The sequence below is a fragment of the Parambassis ranga genome, chromosome 14, assembly GCF_900634625.1.
Source record: "Parambassis ranga chromosome 14, fParRan2.1, whole genome shotgun sequence".
Classification (NCBI taxonomy): Eukaryota; Metazoa; Chordata; class Actinopteri; family Ambassidae; genus Parambassis; species Parambassis ranga.
Window position 1 is genome coordinate 16,114,384 of NC_041034.1, and position 25,801 is coordinate 16,140,184.

General features: G+C 40.8%; 1 protein-coding gene across 5 annotated transcripts in view; it reads left to right on the plus strand.

Annotated features, from left to right (window-relative positions):
* specc1 (sperm antigen with calponin homology and coiled-coil domains 1) overlaps positions 1-25,801 on the plus strand; it is a 49,948-nt gene that overhangs the window by 13,629 nt on the left and 10,518 nt on the right. For 4 of the 5 annotated variants that reach the window (XM_028420876.1, XM_028420877.1, XM_028420879.1 and 1 more), the window contains exons 4-12: positions 12,515-14,073; positions 15,454-15,661; positions 16,129-16,202; positions 17,116-17,291; positions 20,719-20,882; positions 21,336-21,436; positions 21,528-21,603; positions 22,058-22,202; positions 23,530-23,632. In XM_028420876.1, the coding sequence (XP_028276677.1) occupies positions 12,515-14,073; positions 15,454-15,661; positions 16,129-16,202; positions 17,116-17,291; positions 20,719-20,882; positions 21,336-21,436; positions 21,528-21,603; positions 22,058-22,202; positions 23,530-23,632 (2,606 nt within the window). Of the gene's footprint in view, positions 1-3,890; positions 4,303-12,514; positions 14,074-15,453; positions 15,662-16,128; positions 16,203-17,115; positions 17,292-20,718; positions 20,883-21,335; positions 21,437-21,527; positions 21,604-22,057; positions 22,203-23,529; positions 23,633-25,801 lie in introns of those variants that run through there. The other variant, XM_028420880.1, reaches the window with a different exon arrangement.

Sequence of the window (25,801 nt, forward strand, 5' to 3'; positions counted from 1 at the left end):
CACCTGGGACGGGACACTGTACCAGTGCACATCAAGACATATGAAGACAGACAATGAGTGGACGTGTCAAACAGGTCCCAGAAAGCAAGCTACTCAGTGTGCGGAAAATCAAATGTGACATCTGAATAAGCCCCAGTAGTTAACCATGCGTACAAGCTGTGGCATTCATCATTTAGCTTGCTGCTTTCAATACTAAGGCTGTGAGCCTGACTGGAGAATTTGTCTGAAAAATGTGCACAGGTGAAATGACACAATTTGAATATAGATTGGGGTGGTGCTCCTTGGTATTTGGTACTCTTTGAGGTATTATCCTTAAATGTCTCAGGTGTTTGCATTCAGTGATATGGAGGGATAGCACAACATCTGTCTGAAGAAGATGTAGTTTTTGGGTCAAGAATAGTGCAAAAAATGAATTTGACATTTTTGAAAAAACATGTTGAGTGTGTAGTGTCTACGGGCATTTCTTAGCGATTTTCTTCACACACCATTTTGGCTCTTAACAAATAAGCTTCTTTCTAGTGGATATAGACACAGTGACAGGAAGCTCTCAGGGATGCACTCATTGCAGCAGAACTGTCATGATACTCAACAGTCTGTGATGTAAGTATTTTCTCCAAGGCTCCAAGTACTTTTTGACTGTGGTTGCATGGCAGAAGCATTACTGAATGGTAAAAAAACACTCTGTTAGCATAGTAAAAACATGATTAAGAAAGATTCTCCCTAAATGTTTCACTTCTGATACGCTTTTGTGCAGCAATCAGTAAAGCATCATCGTTTTAACTTCCATCTGCAACCCACTGAACAAAGCACTAATTAAATGTAGGAATAAAGACTGCAGTGGCAAGATGCATTATTTATTTTCCCAACGTTTGTCTGAACTAGGTCAGCGCTGCTTGGGATTTTGTGCACACATGGGAAGCTAATAAAGAAACAGCATGTTTCTTGGGCTAATCAGTGAAATTTTGAGCAGATAACAATACACCATATTATGCTAGTTCTGTTGAGCAACAGCCAGTTTTGTCATTTACTGCACTCACTTGTGCTTCCTTCCTTTAATTGATGAAATCCACACTTTTTTTTTTAAATCATACCCTTTGAAAATATTTTTCACCTTTAGTTCAAACTACATATGTGCTCTGCTGCTATAGACATTGTAATGCAAATGACAGATCTCAGTATTTACTATTTACTTTTCTAAAGCAGTAGCTACGACAAATCAACACAAGCTTTAGGCTTTTATGAGACACAATAGAACACAATCATAGCGTGATAAAGAGGTTAAAATAACAAGCAAACACACTATGCTGTACAAAACAAACCATGGAACACACACGCACACACTGACACAGAGTTTTTGGCTAAAAATCTCCTCTGACTAACAGTCTGACCCCACCCTTCCGTGCCCCTCACAGCATGCCAGACTAATGAGTCAAAATTTTGTTATTTTTGCTAATGGACTCTTATCCCTATCCCAGTTGGCACTCTACAAACTCTGTCGGGCTGTCAGACAACGGGTTAAACCCCAGCCTCATCCTGATGACTTATTTAAAACACCTCATCAATAATTCAGTAAAGCTTTCACTCAGAAAGAGAGAGTCTCTATGGAGTGCACAAAGAGAGGAGACGAAGGTAAAACTGTCCTGTTCTATAAATAACAAGCCTGGCACGGTTGCCTGCAGGGCATAACTTTATAAATGGGTGGTCATTGATGGACGCTTTCCTTCACCTGCCCTCAGTCAATAGTTTCTCTCTAGTGTTAATGTGAGCAGAGTCGAGGGTAACAAAGAGAGTCGTTTGTGTTAGATTAAGCATATCTTTACCTGATGCATATTTGAAAGTCATGTGACGTATACTATAAATAACAATGATCATATGAGATTCCAAATCCATTGATGTTTGTCGAATTTACAGTAATGATAAATAAATATTACTTTTGAGTTTTGTAGACCATTTTCCAGTAAAAGGGTGCAGCTCAGTAGCTCTTGATAATGCATTTTGTGCACTTGTGTATTGTGAATTGTTTTTGTAGCATTTACTGCCTTGGGGCAAACATTGCCAACTCCAAAAAAGTGTTTTTTTTATGTTTCTGATGTGGGATATCATTCTCAAGACTAGAGACAATAAGACTTTTCTCTGGGTCTGCTATGGATGTGCTGTCATGATATGCACTAGTCAACGATGGTTTAGGATGAAGGACAAAATGTCTGTGTCAGCAACTGGTCCAGTTTCTTTGATTGTTTATGAGGTTTGCAATCAACACCAGGGGGAATTTGAATTTCTGCTGCCAATACACTGTCAGAGGAGAGGGAACATGTCTGTATGGTGAGTTTCATTTTGCAGGATAAGAGTAGGAAGACTTAAGGTGATCTACAAACATGATGGACCCAGAGTTTTACCATCCATAACAAGAACAGCAGGCTCAACCACAGCATGTGGTCCCAGCAGGGTTCTGTCTGCCTGTTTGGAAGACAAGAGGAGAGAGTGAGAGAGGCCTAGTCCATGAGCTCCTCATGTCTGTCAGATATGTTAATCAAACATGCCTCATTCCACCAGGACACCTCAGTCTTCTTAAGTACTCCGTTGTGACACTAGCAGGATCCTGAAGGACATAAAAAAAATATGCAACCAAAATTACTTATGCCTTGTTTCCATTGTAATGTCCTATCCAGGTCTAAATATACACTGGACAGTCCCCCATTGTCTATTATGCGGTTTTAAAAATGTAAGTATTTAAATGTAAGTATCTAAAGAGCTTGCTTAACAGGCCAGAATTAATACTGTATCTACACATCTGGCATCCACTCTAACACAAACACACCTGGCTCTTTTTAGGTTTGTTGATCAAAGGGGTGAAACTTGGGATGAAGTTTGAAATTCTTCTCTTGGGAAGCCTATGACCCCAGCAAGTCTCTGAAAGACACAAGACAGAGAGAAGTGGTCTTGCCAGATCTTAAAAAGAGGTCTGTTGAGCCCACAGAGATGGACATCCTGTTGTGAGAAGAACATTCTTAGTTGGATTAGAGGCATGTTTGTTTACCAAGGTGGATGTGCTCTGGGACGAGGAGAGAGGAAAATACTAAAAAAAGGAAACTAAACCAGGAGTTTATGTAACAATCATAAGATATGAAGGCTTGGCAACAGCCATGTACAGTATTGTATCAAAGGGTTAAATATTCAACCTGATGTGGGCAGAAATGCGTAGCAAGCAAGACCTCGCTTTCAGCTATTGGAGATTATCTATAAAAAAATGCTTTTCTGGTTCCTGCTTAGAGTATTTTGTGAATCAAAATGAGCAAAAAGCATCAGAGGCTTTAAATTGACATTACTTATTTATTCTGCTCATCATTTGATTTCCACAGTTCATTTTCAGACACAAAGATCTGGCAGCTCTGAGCTTACTCAACAGAGATACTCATCTAGAATATCCGCTATCATAGATATGTAAAACATGAATACATTGCGAATAAGAGAGGACTGAAAAATGCTTTCCTCTCACTAGCGCCACACAGTTCCCCTAATACAAGCTCACTATCCTGATCCTCACATGCATGTTGGCGCAACCACACAACACACATGCTATTGTTCCTTGCTTTGCGAGAGGTCCCGGGCTGCAAGTTGAAAAGAAAAGACAAGAGCTGCTCTGTCACCATCTGTAACAAATACCATATCTGCCTCTCTTCCCTTCCTTCTTCCCTCCACTCTCCACTCTCCACCCTTTTCTCCCCCCCTCACTGCGAGGGATGGTTTGTCTCACTATTGTTCATCTGGGATTGGTGAGAGTAAACTGGCTGGCAGCCGTGGGAGGAGGTGTGTTAAAGGGTGTGTGTGTGTGTGTGTGTGTGTGGCCCAGCAAGCCACTCCTCCTCTGAGCCGATTCTAGTCATCACAGCGATAATGAAGTGCACACAACGGTGCCTGCCCGCCAGCCTGCCAGTGTGACATACTGTCACCATCCTGGAGGACATGCTCACATTCACACACACACTTACGGACACTTACTGACAGAATACGCAGCCTGTCTCCGCACACATGCACATACAATCACACAGTTCTGGGAACGAGTGGAGAAAAGAAAAGAAGATCAGGATACAAGAATAAGAAGATTTTGACATTTTTCATGGTTTCATCTCTATGTGACTGCACAGCGCTGATTGTATGTGCTGGACACAGTCTTGATATTCACACACCACCACCCCTACAGCCACGGATCCTTGGATTAGTCTGCCCCGTTGTGGAGTGTGGGAGTCGCATAGCGGACCAACATGGGGAACCAGGCAGGGAGACAGGAGGAAGCAGAGTCAGGTCTGATCTTGAATCGTAGTTTGCCTCTGCATATGTTATCCATCTCTGACTGTGTCTCTGCTGATGTAAAGACCAGATAAACATTTGCTTAATACAATAGGTATGAGCTAATTACCTGTCATGTCATGTCTGAGTGCATCTCTGACAGCCTGATTAATGAGTATTAACCAAGGTGCAAATTAACACCACACTGGCTGAATATGCCTTGAAGTTAGTTTTCTGCCCTGTTCTTTTGCCCTTTTTACAAGCATGTCCACACTTTTTGTGTATAGTTATGGATCTGTGTTGTTTATTCTGTATTCAGTCAGTAAAGGTCTGTTTGTGTGTACAGTATGGGATTGCACATGCATGTAGATAATGGGACTTAGGGCAGGGGGAAAGTGCTGAGTGAGATTTGCCTGACAGTGAGCGTGAGGGAACCTGCCAGCAAAGATGGTATCATCAGTCTCACGTTCACATCCTTCCACTGCCCCAAGCTCAGTGCGCCTCAGTAAGATTTCCATTTCAAAGTGTCTCTGAACTGCACTCAGCAGCAACTTTACACTCATCGAGAGACAGCCATCTCATGGAATATCTGTTTATGTGCACAGATCCTCCATATATTTATGCAGCTTTAATAGAAGAGCTGATCATATGATCTTTATGTGATCATACTTTTATTTTTCTATTCCAATTTAAACAGCTGAATAGACCAGTTCCAGGTTGCCTGCTTAGCAAATGCGAATGGACATATGCACATGAGATATGATTTGACATGATTTATCAGTGGTGGGTGTTAAGCTGCATCATTTTATAGCAGTAGCGTGTGTGGCTTGAAGATAGAGCACAGTAGGCTCAGATTGGAAGGTAGTGCTTGCAAGCTGCTGCATGCTTGACAAGATTAGCTCCCTGTTTCTTCTCTACAGCATCTAGTGCACAGTTAATGCATTATACACAAAACAAAAGATTACTGGGCACTAAATCACAGAAAAGTAAAATTACCCCATTTGATCTCAATAATAGTTCAATATTTACTAAGCAAAATGTGGATTCTTGTTGATAGATTTTAGTGTTGATACAGAGTAAAGTTAAAAATCAAATGAGTGTTTGCTATATAATCAATCATGTCCTCCTTTAGACTATGAAAAGTATTTAAGCTCTGCTTGGTACAGTACTCCATGGTCCTTGTTCCAGCCTCCCACATGAATCTCCATTATGAAATGAAACAGCCAGCTATATTCTTAATTGATTGACCTATTTTTTCCAGTCTGTTTTCTCAAATGAGCTGCAATACTAAATGATAATTGATCGTGGCTTGATTTATCACTCATGACATTAAGCTATATATCCCAGAGGACCAGTACCCACAGTCTATTTTATTAAGCCATTTCAGATTTCAAGAATATACAGACAGTTAGCCTTTAATCAAATCAGTAGTTTATTATCTGTGTTGCTCTGATAAACAGTGAATGTTAGTGATGGACAAGTGCAGTGTGGAGTATTGTACTATGTGAGCTTCTGTTCCATCCAGACTAGAATAACATTTTGCTGCTGGGTGAAAATAAATGTGGGAACAAGAGGAATTCATTCAGATTTGATTGATGGTGTTATCTCTAAATTAGAAGGTTAAGGAGTAAGCTGTCTGCTGCAGTGATAAGCAGGTCGTTATCAGAACCAAACTACACTGACGACTACTACACTGAGCCTTCCTGTCTCCCTACTGGCTCACCAGAAGAGCAGCCAAGACCAAAGCCTGCAGTCAGCAATGTTGTTGATGAATTGTCAGTAAAATATAGCCCAATAACAGGCGGTCTATTTTCAGGGCTGTAACTCAGTAATGCCCATTTGGGCTTGTGATTCAAAGAAAATATAACATGTTTGTAGAATGAGGTAAAATAGATTTTTGTGACTTTCTCATGGTCAAAAATGGAACATTTCAGACACTTATGGTCTCTGCTGAAGTATGATTGGGATGCCTGAAGGCAGCTGTAATGTTTGTCTATGCTGCCAAAGCACTGTGTTTCTGAAGTATGGGATGGGGGGGTAATATCAATGTAGCAGTTAAGATGTCATTAGAATAACATTGTTCAGTCTGTCCAGCAACAGTAGGTTTGTTATGAGTTTTGGAATGAGTGTAGAAACTGAGCTAATATCTGTGATACTGATATCCCATGTTCCAAATGTTCAATTTTTCTAACATTTAAGATTTTCCTTAGCACTTTATTTGCCAGACTCATCTGCCTTGCCCTTTCCTCCAGTCATTGAGATGTTTTTGTTTGTTAGCATTGTTTAAGCAGCCAAAAACTGACAATTATGTCAAGTACCACTGGAAAATGTTAATTTTTAAAACACTGTAAATCACTTGTAAATCTTATTTCACTTTGAGGAAGGACAGACTGAAGCACCACCTGTGCCATATCAAAGCATATTGAAGCAAAGCAAGGCTTCAACATGAGGAAGCAAGCGTGTCCAACTTCTGATAGCTGGGACACTGTGAGGAAGTCACATCACTCATACTTTCCATGGCGGTTAGCACAGCACAGTAAATACACCAGCCACTCCACAGTGCTTTGTGTTTGCAAAGGGAGGTGTGTGGTTTTTAAATGTCTTGTTTGTGCAACAATGACTATAGCCTGGACATCAGTGTTAATATGCTGATGTCTGTATTGTAGAAAATATCATTGTATGTGTAAAACTTACACTTAAAAAAGGTTGTTGTACTCATTGCAAACTATATCTCGGGGCTGTCTTGTTGGAGTTTGCATTTCTGTCAACAGCTGGCTGTTGTTCATCCTCTGTGTAAGAGTATTAATTCTGGGCTTTCTGTGGAAGTTGGGCCTGTTGTCTTGAGAACAACAAGCCAAGTTAGGACACGACCACCAGAGCAAAGCTGGGTAGTGTGTAGTGTTTGTAGTTAATTATCTGTCTATGTCCTGGTGTCCAGTCTGTCCAGATAATAGCTCAACAGTTCAGCACTTTATCTGGCATTTTTGATCGAAACTGAGTCCATTAATTGGTAACACAGACTTGCCTGTCTCTGTGGTGATAATGTGGATGTTAAAAGAGAGGCACAGAACAAGTCTGGCTTGGGATTATTGGCTGTTTCTCAAATTCTTCTTCCATTAGCTTAATCTTTCCACAGAAGTTGTTTTTTGTGTTCTCACTTCAGGGAAGAAAATCACAACACTCAATACATCCTGAGTCTGTAACATTTTTTCCAAAGGTATAAATCCAGAATGGAAATGATCAGAAGCTTAAAAAACATAAATAGAGCTTAACATTACAACCTGTCAGCCATCACACACACTGATCCTATAAACCTGTAGTCATGTAAAATGACATATTATTATTCTTACAATGGGTCCAGTGTTAAACCATTTTCCATTTGGGGCATACAGAAATCCCTTCTCTCAATTAGGCTCATGGCCTGTGCTGTTGAATATCCCTGTATTGGTTCCACAAGTAGCGCAAAGTCGAGTGGATCAGCATATTAAGGATGCTGTGTTAAAAGTCTTAGCATGCAGGCCAGTGAAAATGATTCAATCAAATAAGGAGCCAAACAAACCAAGCCAAGTGGCCCTCTGTGGCTTGCCAGCTCTCATGCTGCACTTTCCTGCTGTGCTGCAAAGGAAGCACAGTGCTGTTCACTTTTAAAGCACAAACTAGTATCTCAGCCTAAATCTTGGCAGATCTTGAATCAAGTGTGCTTGTGTTGGTAATATTTACAGATGATGTGTATGGAGAGAGGAGGAAATATAAAGTCAAAACTCTTGCAACACTTAAAGTAAGAACTTTTTTTGTTAAACTGAAGTGTTTAAACTTGTGTCTTCATCACTGTCATGCATCAAATATGCATGCCAGAGAGGCATGAAACCAACCACCACATACCTTACACATAAGTTTGCTGCCAAAAAATAACAAGAAAAGGGTGTGAAAGTCACAGAATGATGGCTTATTTTTCAAACATTTAAATATAAACCAAGTGTTTATGTTGTTGTTGTTGTTATGTTGTTTGAATCTGTGGATTTTCTCGTATAAACTTATGAGCAAATGTAAACAGCCATTCAAAACCCGTATGTTGTTAGTTCCAAAACCCTGATTTCAGGACAGAATGAATCTCTGCTGCAAGATGAGAACGCATATTTAGTTTACACAGCTGACTTTTGCAAACATGGACACTGCTTTCTTTGCATCAGATCTGATTGGCCTTGCTTGACATTGATCCATGGAGCTTCTATGTAATTACTTGTTACCTCATTTATCTACTTCCTTGCCATGTTGATATCTTAGACTGAAAGCAGCCTAGGAATTCTACTGTAACATGTTTCTATGCTGTATGATAAACCACCTTTATTACTGAATAGTTATTCATTGATTGTTTTCATAAAATAAAAGGGATGTTTTAGGAGTTTTTAGTCACATTATTGGGTTGTAAAACAGTTTGCCATCCAAACTAATCCTTGCTCAGTCACTGTGACAGCCATGGAACCTTGATTCTGTCTAATCTTCCACTCTACTAAGAGGAAAGGAATGCCAGTGAGTCCCAGTATCTGACTGAGAGGCGTCTGTTACTTCATGCCCTGACAGCTAGACAACAGGAAGGCGAGAAACACAGTCTGTTTCTGCCTCTCCCTTGCTTCCACCTGAAAAAAAAACTGCACATCACATCACATTTCCTGGAAGCCAGACAGGAAGAAGAGGGAGGAGTGGCAGCGAGCGTTTCCCGTCGGACAGCTTATTTGTTGGGGTGGTGATGCCAGTTTGTCATTTCGGGTGCCAACTGTCTGACACTTGACCACCTGCGGTCACTGTGACTCATCACCCATGACCCTCCTGTTCAGTAAATTGAAGAGTCTGTGCACTTCGCTCACAATGCACTCTGTCACCTCTTGGCTGGCTGGCATGCCAGCTGCAGTTAACTGACTGGTGCTGGACTGTGTCCAGCCACACAGGCTCTGCTGTGATTTGAAAGCTTATCTTCATTAGAGAGAAAGACGCCTGCACTGTGCATTACTGTGATCAAGGAGTTGACGTCCCATGATATGACTAAATGCCCGTGGATTACTGGATGTCTGTCTGTGTAATTCATTAATCATTAGTAAATGTTAACACATTCACTTTATATGCTCAGTTCATGTGCAAATGTGTCTATAAATGGTTTTGTGGTATAAATGTCAGTATAATTTTCTTTTGGAAATGGAGTAAGCATAGACTTATCATTAGTGTTTGGAAGGGAGAACAGTTCCTATGGCATGAATTGTAATAAGAGTCTGTCAATGTTCTCTTTCATTAGGAAGTACTGCTCTTATGTCCTCTCTTCTGGTTTTTCACAGTATGTGTGTGCTGCTAGTCTCCACAGACTGCATGTGGATTTATTCCTTGTTAGAGGAGGAGCACTACTCACTGAGCTATTTAACTGCCCATTCCACTTATTTTCACGGATTAAGTGTTGCGAGAGGAGGCTTTAAATGGTGTCGGACCTTAGCCCACCTACATGGAGGACAGCACTAAATTAAGATTAACCTTAACCTTAATCCTAGCTTTGATTTGTAAAAGGTTCATACATGGACACCCACAACGGAAGTATGTTTTCGGCGATAAAGACTTGTAACCACCAAGTAGCCACCACCATCAACACAATATATAGACATCAAGATAAAAATGGTGGACATTGCAGTCTAAAAAAGTGCACAGGCACATTCTGCCCAGTCTTTTACAGGTAGCCACTGATCACCTTCACTGTTGCAGTACGAGCTTAGTGTTTCTTTCACTGACTCTCTCCTTCTCTGCCTTTTAATCCGCCATTATTCTGTTTTTATTTTAAGTCTTCTTTGCTCTCCTGAAGACTAAGTAGAATCTAATCTTAGTCTGCTCTTCTCCAGCAGAGCTTTTCTATATCTGACATACATGTGGGCACTCTGTGATGTGAAAATTAAGTCATGAATATTATGCAGCTGCTATCTTTGAAACAAGATGTCTTACTGTGGTGGTATTTTGCCTTACTTACTTACTCTTGGTGAAATTATACCATTAGCTGTGGCAAATACCACAATACAATAATATTTTTTCAATGTGTATTCACTGTCTATTTTTACTTTTTAATGTTATATTTACTTTGTGTTGTTATTTCAGCTAAAAAATGGCAGATTGTGGAATTTTTATAAACTTTTTTTACAGGTTTTTAAATATCCTCACTCACTAACCTTAAGAAAGTTAAAACTGTATACACCTGTATATGAGCTATAAGTCACTTTGGCATTTGTATTGTGGTGAAAATGGAAAGTATATGCCCTGTTTTGGTTTAGAATATGTTATGGTAGAACATGTTCTGCTATAATGCTCACATTTTGTAACACACAGGGAGCTCTGTGTCCACATCTGAGGTTCTATAATGATTATGACACTAGTTTCTAGTGGTTTTTTAGGATCTTGCATGTGCTGATTTCTGGCATTGAGACTGGTGTCATTTCTTTGTGTACATGAAGCAGCTGTGGTGATGTCATGGTTAAAGAGGTGGGCGATCTAAAGATGAGTGAATTCATGCACTCCATCTGGGTTTTATTTAGTAAGAGCAAGAGGAAAACAGAATATGAAGGAACAGCAAATGAAAGGCTGTCCTAAAGTCCCACTGTTGGCTTCACGTTTTCTGATGGGAATGGATTGATCTTAATCATATCAGACTTTGTCTATCCTTTAGCTTCTCTTTTTTACTGGCTATAATTAAAATAAAATAAGTGGCCATGTTAGATGTTTGTTACTTTAGCTGGCATGTCTTGATGATGCTTCCTGTTGTATAGTAAATAGCTATTTATGACTTATATTGCTAATTCAGTGTTATCATCTTTCATAATTTATAAATGCATGATGTCCTCATTCTGTCAGTCATGGATTCATCCTCTGTGAACTGCAGATAAAAGTGACTATAGATTAAGTTTAATGGCACTCTTTGCAGCCTTCTAAAGTCCAGACATGTAGTAATGTTTACGTGATTTGAATGAAGTGCATCTTAAAATGTAACCTGAAATGACAGCATCCACTCAGCCCAAGCTGGTAGTAGTGCTTGGAGAACTGACCGAGCAATTGTGTTATTCTGCCTAGCTTCATTTTTAGTCTGTAATTTAATTTTTAAAGCTTAACCTTCAGAGTAACTGCTTTTAAATATATCTATAAATATATATACAGTCAGTGCATCTTTACCTCCAGTTGCCCTGCCCTTCATCGACTCTCTAGCTGAAGCACCTCACATTTTCAACCAACTATTTCAAACAGTTTTGTACCCCAGAAACTGTGCCATGTTGGCAGATCCTACTTATTCTATAAAGCTTATTTAATAAGGGGATAGTATGTGGGTGTTTGTAGTTCAAGAACCCACACTGGTATAGGATTTCAATTCCTAACTAGGTCATTTGTTTGTGGGCTTTGTGTCTATGTGTTTGCATGTGTTGCTCAGAAGATGTGCTGTCTATCTTCCTACAGAGGCTGCTTGTCTAGCCTTTATACAGTGAGCTTGATGATGATGTATGCATGCGGACACACAGTACTGTCTTTGTCTGTGCACTGCTTAAGCTGCTTTGTGCCGGGATGCTACACGTGCACAGGAACCTTTGTCATCCTTTAAAACAAGCAACCCCCTTGTGTCTGCATGACTGTTTGCTGATGATCTGAAAACAAACAATAAAACGTTTTCAGGCAGCACCCAGCTCATACCAGGCATCAGTAAATACTCCTCATATTTGAGAGGGGTCTGGAAAAGGCTCACGCCAGCGGCCTACATTGATGCCTTTTGAAATGCCACAGTTAAGCTCCTCTGCAGCTATGAATGGCTGCAGACAGACAGTGTCAGGCAGTTGCACTGTTGTCCAAACAGAGCACAATATGTGAACAGGAGACCATAGTGCTGAATAATAAAGTGTAATTGTGACACACTGTCTATTCAGTCACTGTCATTACACAATGTTAACAAATTTATGGTTCCAGCATGTGTGTATGCTGATTTTATTCTATTATATATACCTTCCTCTTTTAGTGTCAAGCATGCAGTGTGGTAATTCTACTGAGATCAAAATTATCTTTAAAAAATGGGATGCTAATTAAGGATCTTCAACATTTTACCTTTGCCTTCAAGAGTTAAACAAATACTAGATATAAATTAAGAAATAGAGTATGATGACTGATTTGAGTCATTACTTAAACACTGTTTCATGTTCTGCTTTCCTTTTGCTGTGTGTTGCAGGTGCACAGACAGCCAAAAAGTCTGGTATCCCAGCTCCTAGGGAACTCCCCTCAACCATAACAAGAGACCGCATCTCTCTGAGAGATCAACTGAGGAGCAATTCCACTAAGAGAATGGTGTCCAGTTCCAGCACTTCCAGCCTCAGCACCCTAGCAAAGCAGACACGTAATTCAACCAAGTCCCGTGCAGATACAGATGGCCAGGAAAAGGGCCTTTTGGACTGCCAGCTAAAAGAGCTGCTGGCTGAATCAAAGGCTAAAGACTTAGAGATCAGCAATCTCAGGATGGAACTGCAGCGCTGCAAGGGTAAAGTATCCCCTACTTTCTCTGTGCCCTCCCCCAGCTCTGTTTTATGCCAAGAGCCTACAGCTGAACACGAGCAGGGACAGGTGGCAGAGACTCTTGTGCTGGTTGGAGAGCTAAGGGAGAAGAATGGGAAGTTTCAGAGAGAGCTGGCAGCTCTCAGGGAGGAGAACCAGGTCCTGAAAGAAAAGCTGCTTTCCTTGGAGTCATCTACTCTCTCTAGTACAAACACAAGCAGCCATTCCAGGCTTTTAGTAAATGGTATGCCTTCAGACACCTTACCTCCTCATCAGGACACCCATCCCTCTACTGCCAGCCCACTCAAAACCTCTGTCTCATCCAGCTCTGACATCAAAGGGTCACCATCACCTGACTCCTCAGAGTATGAGAAGATCCCATCTTGCTCTGACTCTGTGAGCAGTGGTGTCAATGGAGAAGCTTTTGCATCAGTAGCAGTCAACAGTGCTGGAGGTCTGGATGTGTCAGTGCAGAGCCTAACGGAACAGATTCACAAGATGGAGGAAAATCATCACAGCACAGCAGAGGAACTGCAGGCTACACTGCAGGAGCTGGCTGACCAGCAGCAAGTGGTGCAGGAGCTGACAACTGAGAATGAGCGTCTGGCTGAGGAGAAGCGTCTCCTGCAGACCTCACTTCAACAGCAGAGAGAGCGCCTGGAGGTTTTGGCCCAGAAGAACGAGACACTGGCTGTTCGACTGCAGGAGCAAGCTCAGGTTCAGGCCCAGAGGGAGGAGGAGCTATGTAGCCAAGGGCCTCGGCTGGCCGAGTTAGAGCAGAGGTATGCTGAACTGGTTGAGGGCTCACGCTTTGAACGGGAGAAGCTGGTGGACATTCAGCAGCAACTGACAGGCAGCCTGAGAGCTCTTGAGGAGGAGCACCAGGAGGCTCAGGGCCAGGTGTGCTGTCTCAAAGAAGAGATGGAAAGGTTGCAGGCCCAGTTGGACAGGGAGCAGGAAGTTGGAGGTCAGGCCTCACAAGCTGCAGAGGAGCAGAAGGCAATGGCAGACTGTCTCCGACTGGAAAACAGTAGGCTGAAGGCACAGGTAGACATTGAGAAGCAAAAGGTGGGTGAGCTGAAGGCCATGCAAAGTGCCAGTGACAGCACTGAGCTGCAGAATTTGCTGAAGACAGCCCACACTGAGAGAGACAGGCTGGAGGTGGAGCTGACCGAGCTGGGACAGGAGCTGCTTAAGTCTCAGGCTGAGACTGAGCATGTGCAAGCCACAATGTCCAAGGTAGGAAGGATGCACATTTACAACACATTTTAATTTGAGTATTTATTACACGTGTAGATTTATTATGGAAACAGGTGAAGGTTTTGTTAAATAAGAGAGATTCACAGTTCAACATAGAATTTGTATGTGTATGGATCTCATCATGGTTGGACACCTCCAATTCATTTACACAGTGTCTCCTTGTGTGTGTTTCAAACATTTTCCGCTGCGTCCATTGAATTGTACTAAGTGATATGTGTACAAACAAGGACTTGAGTGACTCACTGAGTTCAAACCTATTTTTAGGTGACCTCAATAGTTGTGTTTTATTTGAAAAAGCTTTCAGGAATATTTTTACTGCATTAACATTTACTGCAAACCATGAAAAAGCAAATCAAATCATGCAGTTTAAAGTCAGAGTTATATAGAAATATTTGTAACAATGACTAGACTGTATGTCTGATTACTTTAATGTTATCTTTATTGAAAAAAAAAATTACAAAAAATAAAGACATTTCCAAGTGACCCCAAACTTTTGAACGGTAGTGTAAGTACTTCTTGACTTAGCCACCGCCTATTAAATCTAGCTAAGGACACACATCATGACTATTAATGTTATATTTAACATGCTTTCTATAGCACCACCGCAGCACATGAACTCATGTTCACTTAAACTGTTGCCATATGCTTCTCACTTTGGTTTTCCCCTACAAATAAGTCTAAGACAGTGTGGGTTTGAGGTCATGTTGGTGGTTGTTGCCATAAAGTGAGGTGTGTCACCATCAAATCAGTGATGTCATCGTAGTTGGACTGTGACTGTGGTGCCAACAGAAGTGTGGTCCACCAGTCTGTGACCGTCTGAATCACACTGCTTCCCTCTGCCACATGGGTGTGAGGGTGAGGCCACTTCATAACTTTGCTCACAAACATCATAATCAATTAGAGCCACATGGTGTCAGCGAGAGTGTCATGCATAGATACATCATTTACTTTTTTTAGTTATATTATGTTCACAGAGACCTGCCTTGTAATGTCTGTTCTTACAACAGCATTTATTACAGTACGCTGACTTCAGCTTCAAAGCCATTGATACCTTTTAGGTCATCTATTCAACAGAGTAAAATGATCATTGTGAGTCATAATTAACTAGGTGAAAACACATAATAACATAAGCATGTAACCTTTCTGTATTTTCAGTTACAGGGATGTACAGCAAAATACACAATGGAATTAATATACCAAAATGCTACGAAAAAATTCTTTCTGCCAAAAATGACCGGTCTAACAGGTCTGACAGCCTGTTGTTAGATTCACATAAAACACTGCCTTTTCTTTCTTTAAAAAATGTTACTCATTTCTATCCTACACCAACCATATGCTTATGTATTTGTACATACACAGATGGAGATCAAATGCCAGCAGCTTCAGGAGCTGGCTGAGAGGAGAGAGCAGGAGCTTAGTAGCCAGGTGACTTCCCTGGAGGAAGCTGGGATCCAGGCTGAGAATCAAGTGAAGGAGCTGAAGGAGACCATTTTTGAGCTGGAGGATCAGGTGGAGCAGCAGAGAGCTGTCAACTGCCACACTAAACAAGCTGTGCTGGACATGGAGAGTAAGTTCATGTCTCTTACTGTTCATTTCTCTGTAGCTCTAACATTAAAAAAGACATTCCTCTGAAGCAACCATGCAGAATGTAATGGTAAACAAAAACTGAGCATTACATTCATGAAGGTAGGATTTACTGCATGACTGTTTGCGTTATTCTGCGCTAGGAATAAACAGCCAATAGTATATGTAAAAATAGCATGCAAAATCCCAAACTCATCTGTCTTTGACTTGCCATTAGTGCAGTTGGCACATTTTATATGGCTGATGACATTGTATTTCCACAGGCTGCTGTTAATCATGGAGATTGGTCTGATGTAAATATTCTTGCAGCGATGACAAACATTTCTTGACAGATCAAACACTGTCCAGGAATTGGACAAAGCAGTGCTGTTAGTAGTCAATGCACTTTAATTAGCAAGAATCTTTCAAAGTCCATAGTTTGGGCTGTTGACTTGAAATTTGCCATTTCAGATCTAGTGAAAAAGATGGAGGAGCAGAAAGCCGAGGCAGAGCGACAACTAAAAGGTTTTAATCGACAGATGAAGGTAAGAAAGCAGAGCTTATGCGGAGCAATGTTCAAATCTTGATTCTGTTTGCGATTATGTCCACAGCATGTAGGCCAGACCTCCTTTGTTCGATGTTTGTCCCATCACATCTCCTTTTTCCAGTGAATTAACTTTCCCTTTCGGTCATCAGTGCAATAAATAAATGCAAAATTGCTGCTTCTGGAAACTGAAACTTAATTTACCATATTTATTTTGCTGAGACGGCTTCAATTAGAACATAATTGACTTACAGACTGACAATGGAAAAGTGATGACTTGTCCTCAGTTTCTGACCCCTTTCAGTTCATGGTGATGTTCTTTTCCCTTGTCTTCTTGCCAAAATGACCTTTGAGTCTTCTTTCCACTGAGCATTGTTTCTAATAGCATTGTGGAACAGGCAGGTGGGCTGTTCAGACAGGCAGCTTTGTGTTTTTTGGCAGGCACTGACTTTCTCCATGGACATCTCTTCTGTCTGATGTTTTTCTTTAAAATTTGTAGACATTATCAAGTGAAACAGATAAGTTGTTTTGTGTTTTAATTATCACTTTTTTGATAATTATTTTGCATGATTGCTGATATTTTAATGTGATCTTCATCATCTTTCTGACTGCTGATTTAATAGAGGCCTGAGTATTACAAAACACTAGTTTACAACTAGAATAGTTCTAAATGAATCCCCAGCTTTAAAAGATTTGATTTACCAAGAAACAGTATTTAGAAATCCATCTAGTACATCCAGTGCCAGATTTGTATGTGATATGTGATGGATGTTTTGAAACCATGACATTTTCTGTGTGTCTTAAGACACTGAATATGCCTAGACTTGACCAAAGTGGCAAGAATCTTCAGTTCTCTTCAGTTCTTTTTTTTTTTTACACTCACCTGTCCACATGCATGTGTTCATGTCTTTTAGGATGAGAAGGAGGAGTGGCGTCGTTTTCAGGCAGACCTCCAGACAGCTGTGGTAGTGGCTAATGACATCAAGGTGGAAGCTCAGCAGGAGCTGCGTATACTTAGGAGGCAGCTGCAAGAAGAGCAAGATCGCAATGCAAAACTTTCCGCAGACCTAGAAGCCCTACAGGGAGTCAGGTACCGTATTCACCATACCCCTCTGTTTTCGGTTCCTCCACCTCAACCAGCTCCCCCTGTTTAGCACTGGGCTGCAGTTCCTTTTCTCTCTGAACATATGATATGAGATACCAGCCAGAGTCTTGCCATACTTCTACCCAGTGCACAAACAATAAACACTATTCTTAAAGAATATATATATTATATATTTTGGTGATTAACCAAATTAAATCCTTGGTTTGAGAGTTCGGGTTCCTGGGATTTGGCAGACTCTGTTGGTAAATGAGCAGACTTTCCCTCTGTGTATTGTACTCCTTTAAGCTGCTGCCCCCTGTCTCTCTCCCTCTTTGACCCCTACCTTTGGCCTAAAGTAACATTCAAACCTCACCTTCATCAAAGTACAGTAAATTGATTATCAAAACATACGAAAGTGGATGTTGTGGCAGATCTACTTTAATCACAGATGTAGCTCTCATCCCAGTGTGTTAGAATGAAATATTCCACACTGGTGTGTCAAGATATAGAAGATTCCAAGCTGTTAGACCATGGCCATGCAGTTATGTGATGTATTTATAAAGAGCATTGCATGGTATACGTATATAAGTGTGTTTGAACGTGCTACTGCCATGGTGTTTTTGATGGTTGTGTCTTCTCTCATCACCATGTCAAGTTAAATGTGTCAAAGTAGCAAAGTCTGCTTAGATTTTCTCCTGTACAGAACTCTGTTTATTCCTGTGGCCAGCCACGGTGTTTTCCTTTAAACAAGACCTCATTCATAAAAACATCACCTCACAAACCTCTTGAGAGCAGCTTTAGTGTGTAAGAGGTAGTAATAATAGATTTTTATAGTGGTTGTGAATATAGTTACAGATGGTTTTAGACCATGGCTAAATCAGAAAACTTTCCCCAAGATTAGCTGTTATACTGCGTCCGCTCCCCACCTGCAGCAGCACCCTGTGATGACTCTAAGATGTCCCTCTGACAAGCCTACCTTTGTAAAGTCCAGGTGAGTTCCCTGCCAGCCCTCTCTCAGCCAGTCTGCCTTTCCCTGCCCTGTGTGCTGCTGCTGATGCTCACTGACCTTCATGTCTGTGTTTGGCTTCATGTTGCTGCTTCAGCCTGTCTGACTCTGTTTGTCTTTCTGTATGCTGGCTGACTGCACTCGTAGGACTGTCTTACCTTTTGGTTTCCTTTCCTTTGGTTCTTTAAGCCTGTAGTCCAACCAGATGTATCTGGTGCCACCTGCTGTTCTTTGAATGAATAACCCTCCTACTTGTGTTTAATACATAGCAGGAAGGTCTGCAGGGCATGACTGGATTAAACTCATGCTATGCATCATCTGCTGCAGATACATTTGCATAGCATCTTCATCACCGGGTGAAGCCAAATTGGATGTAGTGTGTAATTGTATTAATCCTATAAGCTATGCATGGAAGAGAGTTTTTATAGAGAGTGCCCAGAGATCTGGCTTTCAGCATAACATTAGGAAGAAATATAAGGTCTGTTGTCAAAACAGAAAAAGCAGTGTGGTAGTTCATGTTCCTTTTTGTTTCTCTTTTCAGAATAAGCACCGGAGCCACTTTTGATACCAAGACAGCAGTAGAGGGGCACTAGAGAAGTGCCTCTCACAGCGCCACATGAAGACAGTGTTATTGTTGCACTTATAATGTCGTTCAAACATTCAAAATATAACGTGGTAAACCTGTTTCAATGTAAGCCACTCTGATGTCTGATGACACAGTCTGGCTTCCATGTCTCCACATGGATTTACATTTTGGACCTTTTTGAAAAGTAATACTGTGTTTTTATTTTCCAATGAATGTACATGTATAATGTGTTTGTAATTCTCTTGTGTTGAGAAAACACCATATTTTAAAGGTTCCCTTAGATGACGTGTGAAGCTGCTTTGTGCCTTTCAGAAAGTTGAGAAGACAGAAGGTGTATGACCTATTACAAAAATGAAAAAATTTGGGAAGTGTGGAAAAATACTGATGAAAGCTCTTAGCCAATAGAAACCTGAAGGTTTCAACATTCTGCCAGAACATCAACATCAGAAAAGTCAATTTTTAAAGCAAGACCAACATAATGCAACTTAAAGTTCAGTTGATCTAGACAGTTAAAGTAGATTGTTCTTGGTTTTATGCTGGAACATGTACATGACTATTAACATGTGAGTTAAAGGAATCGTTTGGACTTTTTCAGTCTTTGATCTTGTGATTTCAAATGCAGTGTCAAACTCGGCCACCAGATGGCGGTATGTAACTCATTTTCTTCATGAACTGCATTTACATTCCTATCAACATTCTGCATGTTTCTGCTTTTCTTTTCTTTTGAAATCAGTTGCTCTTAACATTTTACTGCCAAAAATCAGAATCAGGACTGCCACAATCATAAACAGCTGTACCTCAGGAGTTTTCACTCTTCTTTAACTTGACAAATTTTGTTGATGGTCCAAATCCAAGACCAAGAATACTGTGATACAAGTTCCAGAAAGATTACTTTTTCTCCGAACACTCCACTGTCAGATGACGAGTTGAACTCATTTAATATAATTCATTAATTAATTTAGATTTAACCACTTTTATCTGAACCTCAACATTTACTGTGATCAGTCTTCTTTATTGATCTGTTTAAAATCACTGTGTCAAACAGCATTGTCCAATGACCTTTTAGAGGCCCCTCATTTTTAAATATGACCTAATATGATTTCCCTAGTAGGAGTAGTAGTATAATGGTTTAAAGTTTCAGAATCTCAGGCTCTTCTTACAGTCCAGTTTTAAAAGCCATATTATTTAGAGAATGGGGTACTGGTGCTCAAAATGTAAACATTTAAATACACTCCAAAATACTATCTATAAAAAAGATGCTGACAGTGCAATAGGTCATTTTTCTTTAAGGAACGTTACAGTGAATGTCATGCTAATTTATTATGACAAACAAGTCTTAGAAAGACTTAGGACTGGTTTTATGCCTGTGAAGTACAGTAATACTTTTAAGTGTATTGTGTATCTGTTTGACGGCTGTTCATCTGGCAAATGAATAAATGAAATTACACCAGTCCAGCTGCTGTTGTGTATTTATGTCAACCTGCATTATGGAGGTGAGTTGAAAAAAATCCTTATTTGCCATTCACTGTACATCATCACTGATAATGAGGCTCCAAATCTCTCACACTGTAGCCTAAAGTCCAGAGTTTACCAGGGGCAAAGGGCACAATGTATCATTATAACTGGATTGCTCAGATTCTCTTCACCAAATTTCTCTAACTAGTTATTGGCAACATAGTCACGATTCACTATTGAACAAGCACTCTTAGTGATTAACAGGTGGTTTTGGAAGACTACTGGATAGAGAGTTTTGAAAGTCCACTCTTCAGTTTTCTTGTATCTTTTCTGCAATGTGTTTGTATAAGTCTCTACACAGCATTCCTGTTCATTGTGTCTGCCAGGTCCCAAGGTGATGAAGTGAGGGTGTCTGATTCCGATAACAGCCGTCACTGGTGCGGCATCTCCATGATCCCAACCACACCCATGGACGCCAATGGAGATGCCGACTCAGAGCCCGGAGCTACTGTCAAATCCCTCATTAAGTCCTTTGATACTGTTGGACAGAGTGAGCACCAGCACCCCAGCGCACAGACACACCCTGACAGGGAGCCCTATCACAGCAGTGTAACAGTAGTGCAGAACAGCTGATGAGCAGCATGAATGTCATTTCTCTGCAGCAAAGGCATGTACAGTTGTACATGAATGTCTGGCCTGATTTGACTTCAGGCCTTATGGGGGGGATTTTTGTTTTTGTGGTGAAAATATTTGGCATCTATGAGATTTTTATGTAAGAGGCTTAGTTACAGTTACAGTGTCAACAAAAAGGTTTCAGATTTTTTTTTTAAATGTCTTTTAACTCGACCTTTATTTAAATTTTTTATCAAGCCTGTCAAACCTGCTCCTTTCTTTAGTAATAATCCTCACAATAATGAACTGCAGTCTCAAAAATAATATAAATATATACGAATGTGAAATGTGACGTTAACTAACTCAGTGGTTTTATATCTGGGTCTTTCAGATGGACCAGCCCACACACTTCAGATGCATTCCTCACCCAGAAGCCCACTTAGTGGCATCCCTGTACGCACTGCACCTGCTGCTGCTGTTTCTCCCATCCAGGTATCTGAAAGCACATAGTCTCAAACACAAAAATATGTCATCATGTGTTTCTCCAATATGATGACATCCCTTCTTTTATTTCCTCTTTTAGAGACACTTGTACATAAAGCCGTTATCAAAGACACTGGAAAAAAGAATCAACCATGGAGAATACTCTCATCCACATGGTACGTAGCCAGTGTTTATTTTAAATACTTATCAGTGAGTCATGCAGAGTAGCTGTAATGGAAACAAATAATGGTTTTATGTCAATAGAAGCCAAAGAAGTATTATTATTGTTAGACACTGCACCGAAATAAAAAGGAAGAATGGTATGCAAACACAAGTGTGCTGTTGGTGTGTAAAGTTTTATGGCTTTGTTGTACTAAGTAAATGCTGTGACTGTGGCATCTACCTGTAAAAAACTCTACAGTCAATAGGAGTTTCAGACAGTGGCTTTACTGCATTGATCTAGAGTGATTTATTTTACAAGTTTTTAAAGACTGATGATTTTGGTGAACTATTTGTGAACATCAGTTATTTATTTACAAACTTGTACTGACTCTACTTTGAGTTCATCTGTTATTCCTTGAGCAGTAAAATACACTAATTCTTCTGTCCTCCCTCCTTTTGATTCTGCAGATAAGTTGTCAAGCTGTGGGGAAGACCTGAAACCGAACAATCTGATGAGGAAGAGCCCTTCTTTAGAGTCTGTAATCAAACCCCCTGCCTCCTTCAGCAGCCGTACAGCATCCTTCAGCTATAACCGAGGAAACAGCAAGCTCAGGTGAGCTTACCCAAACACACCTGTCAGATAAACCCACTTATTTAGCTGTGCAAGTCTCTGTGGTGACGCAGTCATAAATGAAAACAGAAGTTTTCTCTTTAGTCGAGGATTAGTGATTTTTCACCTTGTATATGAATCGTTGCTTCACAAACAAATCAGACTGACGGCCTGATAAACTCAGCATTCACTGCAACTGGTTACATATAAGGGAAAGGAGTGTTCAAGTTTACTTCATGAGTATGTAAAGATGGTTAGTGAAGTCCAGCACACTCAGCTTCAACCAACACACAGCTGACCTAATAAACACGTATAGAGTACATGTAACAAATTCCAATTCCTTTATTTTTACAGCATGTGATTTGACATTTATAAATATAAATGTGTGTGACTGCAGTGAAGGTCTTCTCAGCCTGTGACCATATTGGGTATTTTTATGATATGACTGTATCACTGATGATAAATGCAAATACTACCATACACACAGTATTTGTTTGGACAGGATTGTGCTGCTTCAGGCGTTACGGTGCCTCAAACAGAGAAATAATGAATTCAACAGCAGAGCTGCAGTGACGTGTGAAATGTTTACCATGCTCAGAGCAATGACCGTGTCTCATGGTCTTCCCATGGCCTCAGCTCCAATATAAACCCCAGGGAGATGGCCCTCTGAATAATACTGCAGATAGGCATCTAACCAATCCGTTGTACGACTTGAAATATATTTTTGTCTTTGTCACATCAGCACAGTCAGTAAATAGTTGAGCATGTGCACAGGGAGGTGGAATGTGAAAGGTAGAAGGGGAAAAAAGACATCCTAGACTTAAAGGTGGACTGTGTATAGATCATTTCCTCTGGCCTGCAGCCAGTTTTGACCTCTAACACAAATAAACAGAGGATAAAGTAGAAGGAAGCTTCAAGCTTGAAATAAAAATAAGATAAAATAGTACAATTCCTTAAAATTAAAAAATCCTTGAAGTTGCTATTATTCTTATTATTATTAATATTGATTAATGTATCGGTTTCCAAGACAAATCTGGAAAGAGTCATGGGTTTTTATATAAGGTCTGCTTGAATAGTTAGAATGGTGGGATTGTTCCCTGCAGAAGACTGAATAATTTGGCATTCATCAGGAGAAAGGCAGATCTAATCAAACAGCCAGTTATAACTGAAGTAATTATGGTATTTGTGAAGCTTACTGTGCCCTGAAGCGTGTGTGTGAATATGTAGATATTAGCGCTTTTACAGGGGATTCGGATGATTTACTGTAAACTGCCCCCCTCTCTCTCTCTCCCTCTGTGTGTGATTGCTGCTCGTGGTTCCCTGGTGACAGTGTGGAAAGAAAGGACCCCTTGGCTGCACTGGCGCGGGAGTATGGAGGATCTAAGAGAAATGCTCTACTGAAGTGGTGCCAGAAGAAAACAGAAGGCTATCCGGTAGGGATCACAGGCCAAAGACCTCTCTCAAATACAAGACAGGCTCCATTCACTTTCAGGCCCTGCTTCTCCCTGCATCTGTTCATATATTTATTTTAGTCTTTATTTCTTCGAGTTTACATTTAAAAGCGAGATGACAGCTCCTCCTCCCTCCTTTATATTAGTTAGTCCTGCCCTCAGGGTGGTTTCTTGTCAGCCATCACAGAGGTGTTAGACTACAGTGGCACCTCACTGTGTGTGCAGACGCACCATTCACCCACCTGTCACCTCACTGGAGACATGAAGTCACTGTGGCACGGCGGCAATGGAAACAATGGAGCGAAGCACTCAGTGATGCTCACACACTGCACTGTGTTTATTTATAGACCTCTTTGTTTTCATGCGTGTCCATTTGTTTATGCATTGTTATTGTACTGTGTTCCCTACTGCGTTTCCTGGGTGCTGACAGTCACCTGGCTTATTTGCCCCCCCCCCTAATACCCAGTTTAAGGAGCCCATTAAGTCCAGTGGAATTAGAGATTTGCCTATGTAATCATCATGTTTGTGTGCCAGCATGCCAACGAGCAGAAACTCTAACCAGCAGACAGAATTGTGGTTCCTGCCTGCAAACTCGTGTATGACAGAAAGGAGTCATTTCAGTCTTCTCAGCATTATGATTAAGGATTAATTATGTAACTATCCGTTCCTGTCCTGTCGGGGGTCTATTCACATGCAGCATCCTGAGTATTAAAAGGCACTGGTGACAATAAGTGCTAAAAATAGATGCAGCCTTGCCTGTGATAAATAGTCTGGATTATTAGATGTGTTGTCATCTTAATAGTCACTAGCACTGCTCGGTGAACTTTGAGTCACCCTCCCTTCGTATGAGGTCAGGTGGTCACATGCTGGTTTTGTTGATGCAACACACATCTGTGATGGAAATATTGGACCAGATAAGATAAAAACTGATGATCCGCCTGATGAGACACTGGCCCTGTACACAGACTGTCATGGCTCAGATTGTTTTGACATGGATAGTTGCTGTGTGTTTAAAGACAATGGCTTATAAAGAAAAGCTGTTCGGTTCTTAATTGTCCCACAGTATCCACCATTTAACTGGACTCTTAGTTCAGTTCAGGGCAGTTGGGTCCAGCAATACAGGTTTAACTATGGAACCTGTGATCCCCTTCTCACAAAGGGCTTAGCAACACAGTGTGATTATGTGCATGTATCAGGAATGCAATAAGAAGATTTGACTACCAGTGAGAGTGTTTCAGGCTGTGGCATAATCAGTTCCCTCCTGGAGTAACTGTTCTTGACTTGAGCTGGGGTCCTCTGGATTTATTGACGGGCTGTCAGCCCTAAAGTGTGTGAATGCTGCATAATGTCTTATCTCATTTCACATCAATTTGCATTCACATGATTGATATTGGTTTCCACTTATCTGGTGCCAGTCATTCTGAATAAATGCAGATTTAAATGGCAACTGGTCTATCAGAGCTAAAGGACAATGACAAATTGAGACACATAAGGCTTGATTAGAGGATGAGAGCAGAAAAAGCAGATAAGGACACCTCTGTAATGTTAATGTGAGCTAAAGGTCCCATCTCAGCTTCATTTCCCAAATATTTTTGTTTAAGTTATGTTTCTCTCTACATAGACAATCAGCAGAGATTTATGAGAGCGGCTGTTATATGTCTCTTGAGCTTTTTTCTTCTTCTGGTGAATTCCACCACCTTCCACTGGGATTTCTGTTTTCAAGGACACATGGTTATGTACAGTATGTTGGTGTGCGTGACACACAGTGTTTTTGCATCAGTGGGGCCCAGTTGAGTGCACAGCACAAGAAGATGTGACCTGCTTGAATCTCATGGTGGGCTGAGAGAAAAGGTTAACCATGAGAGGATGTGTTGAGCATATATGTTTGGTGAAAGGTCAGGCTGCTGCAAATTTACGAGGCCTCTGCCCACATGGAGGCCTCTAATTACGAGACTAATGTCCAGAGAGACGGACGGATAGGTCACACAGTCTGTAGCTCCAGGACAGCAGAGGCCACAGTCCAGGTTTCTGTCTTTGTCGTTCTGCTTCTGTGTCATGCTTGTGTTCTGCTGATAAAGGTTAGTGAGGTTTAGTTTTATCCAAACATCCACATGCACTTGGCACTTGTCGTACTCCTCTCTGCAGTGGACT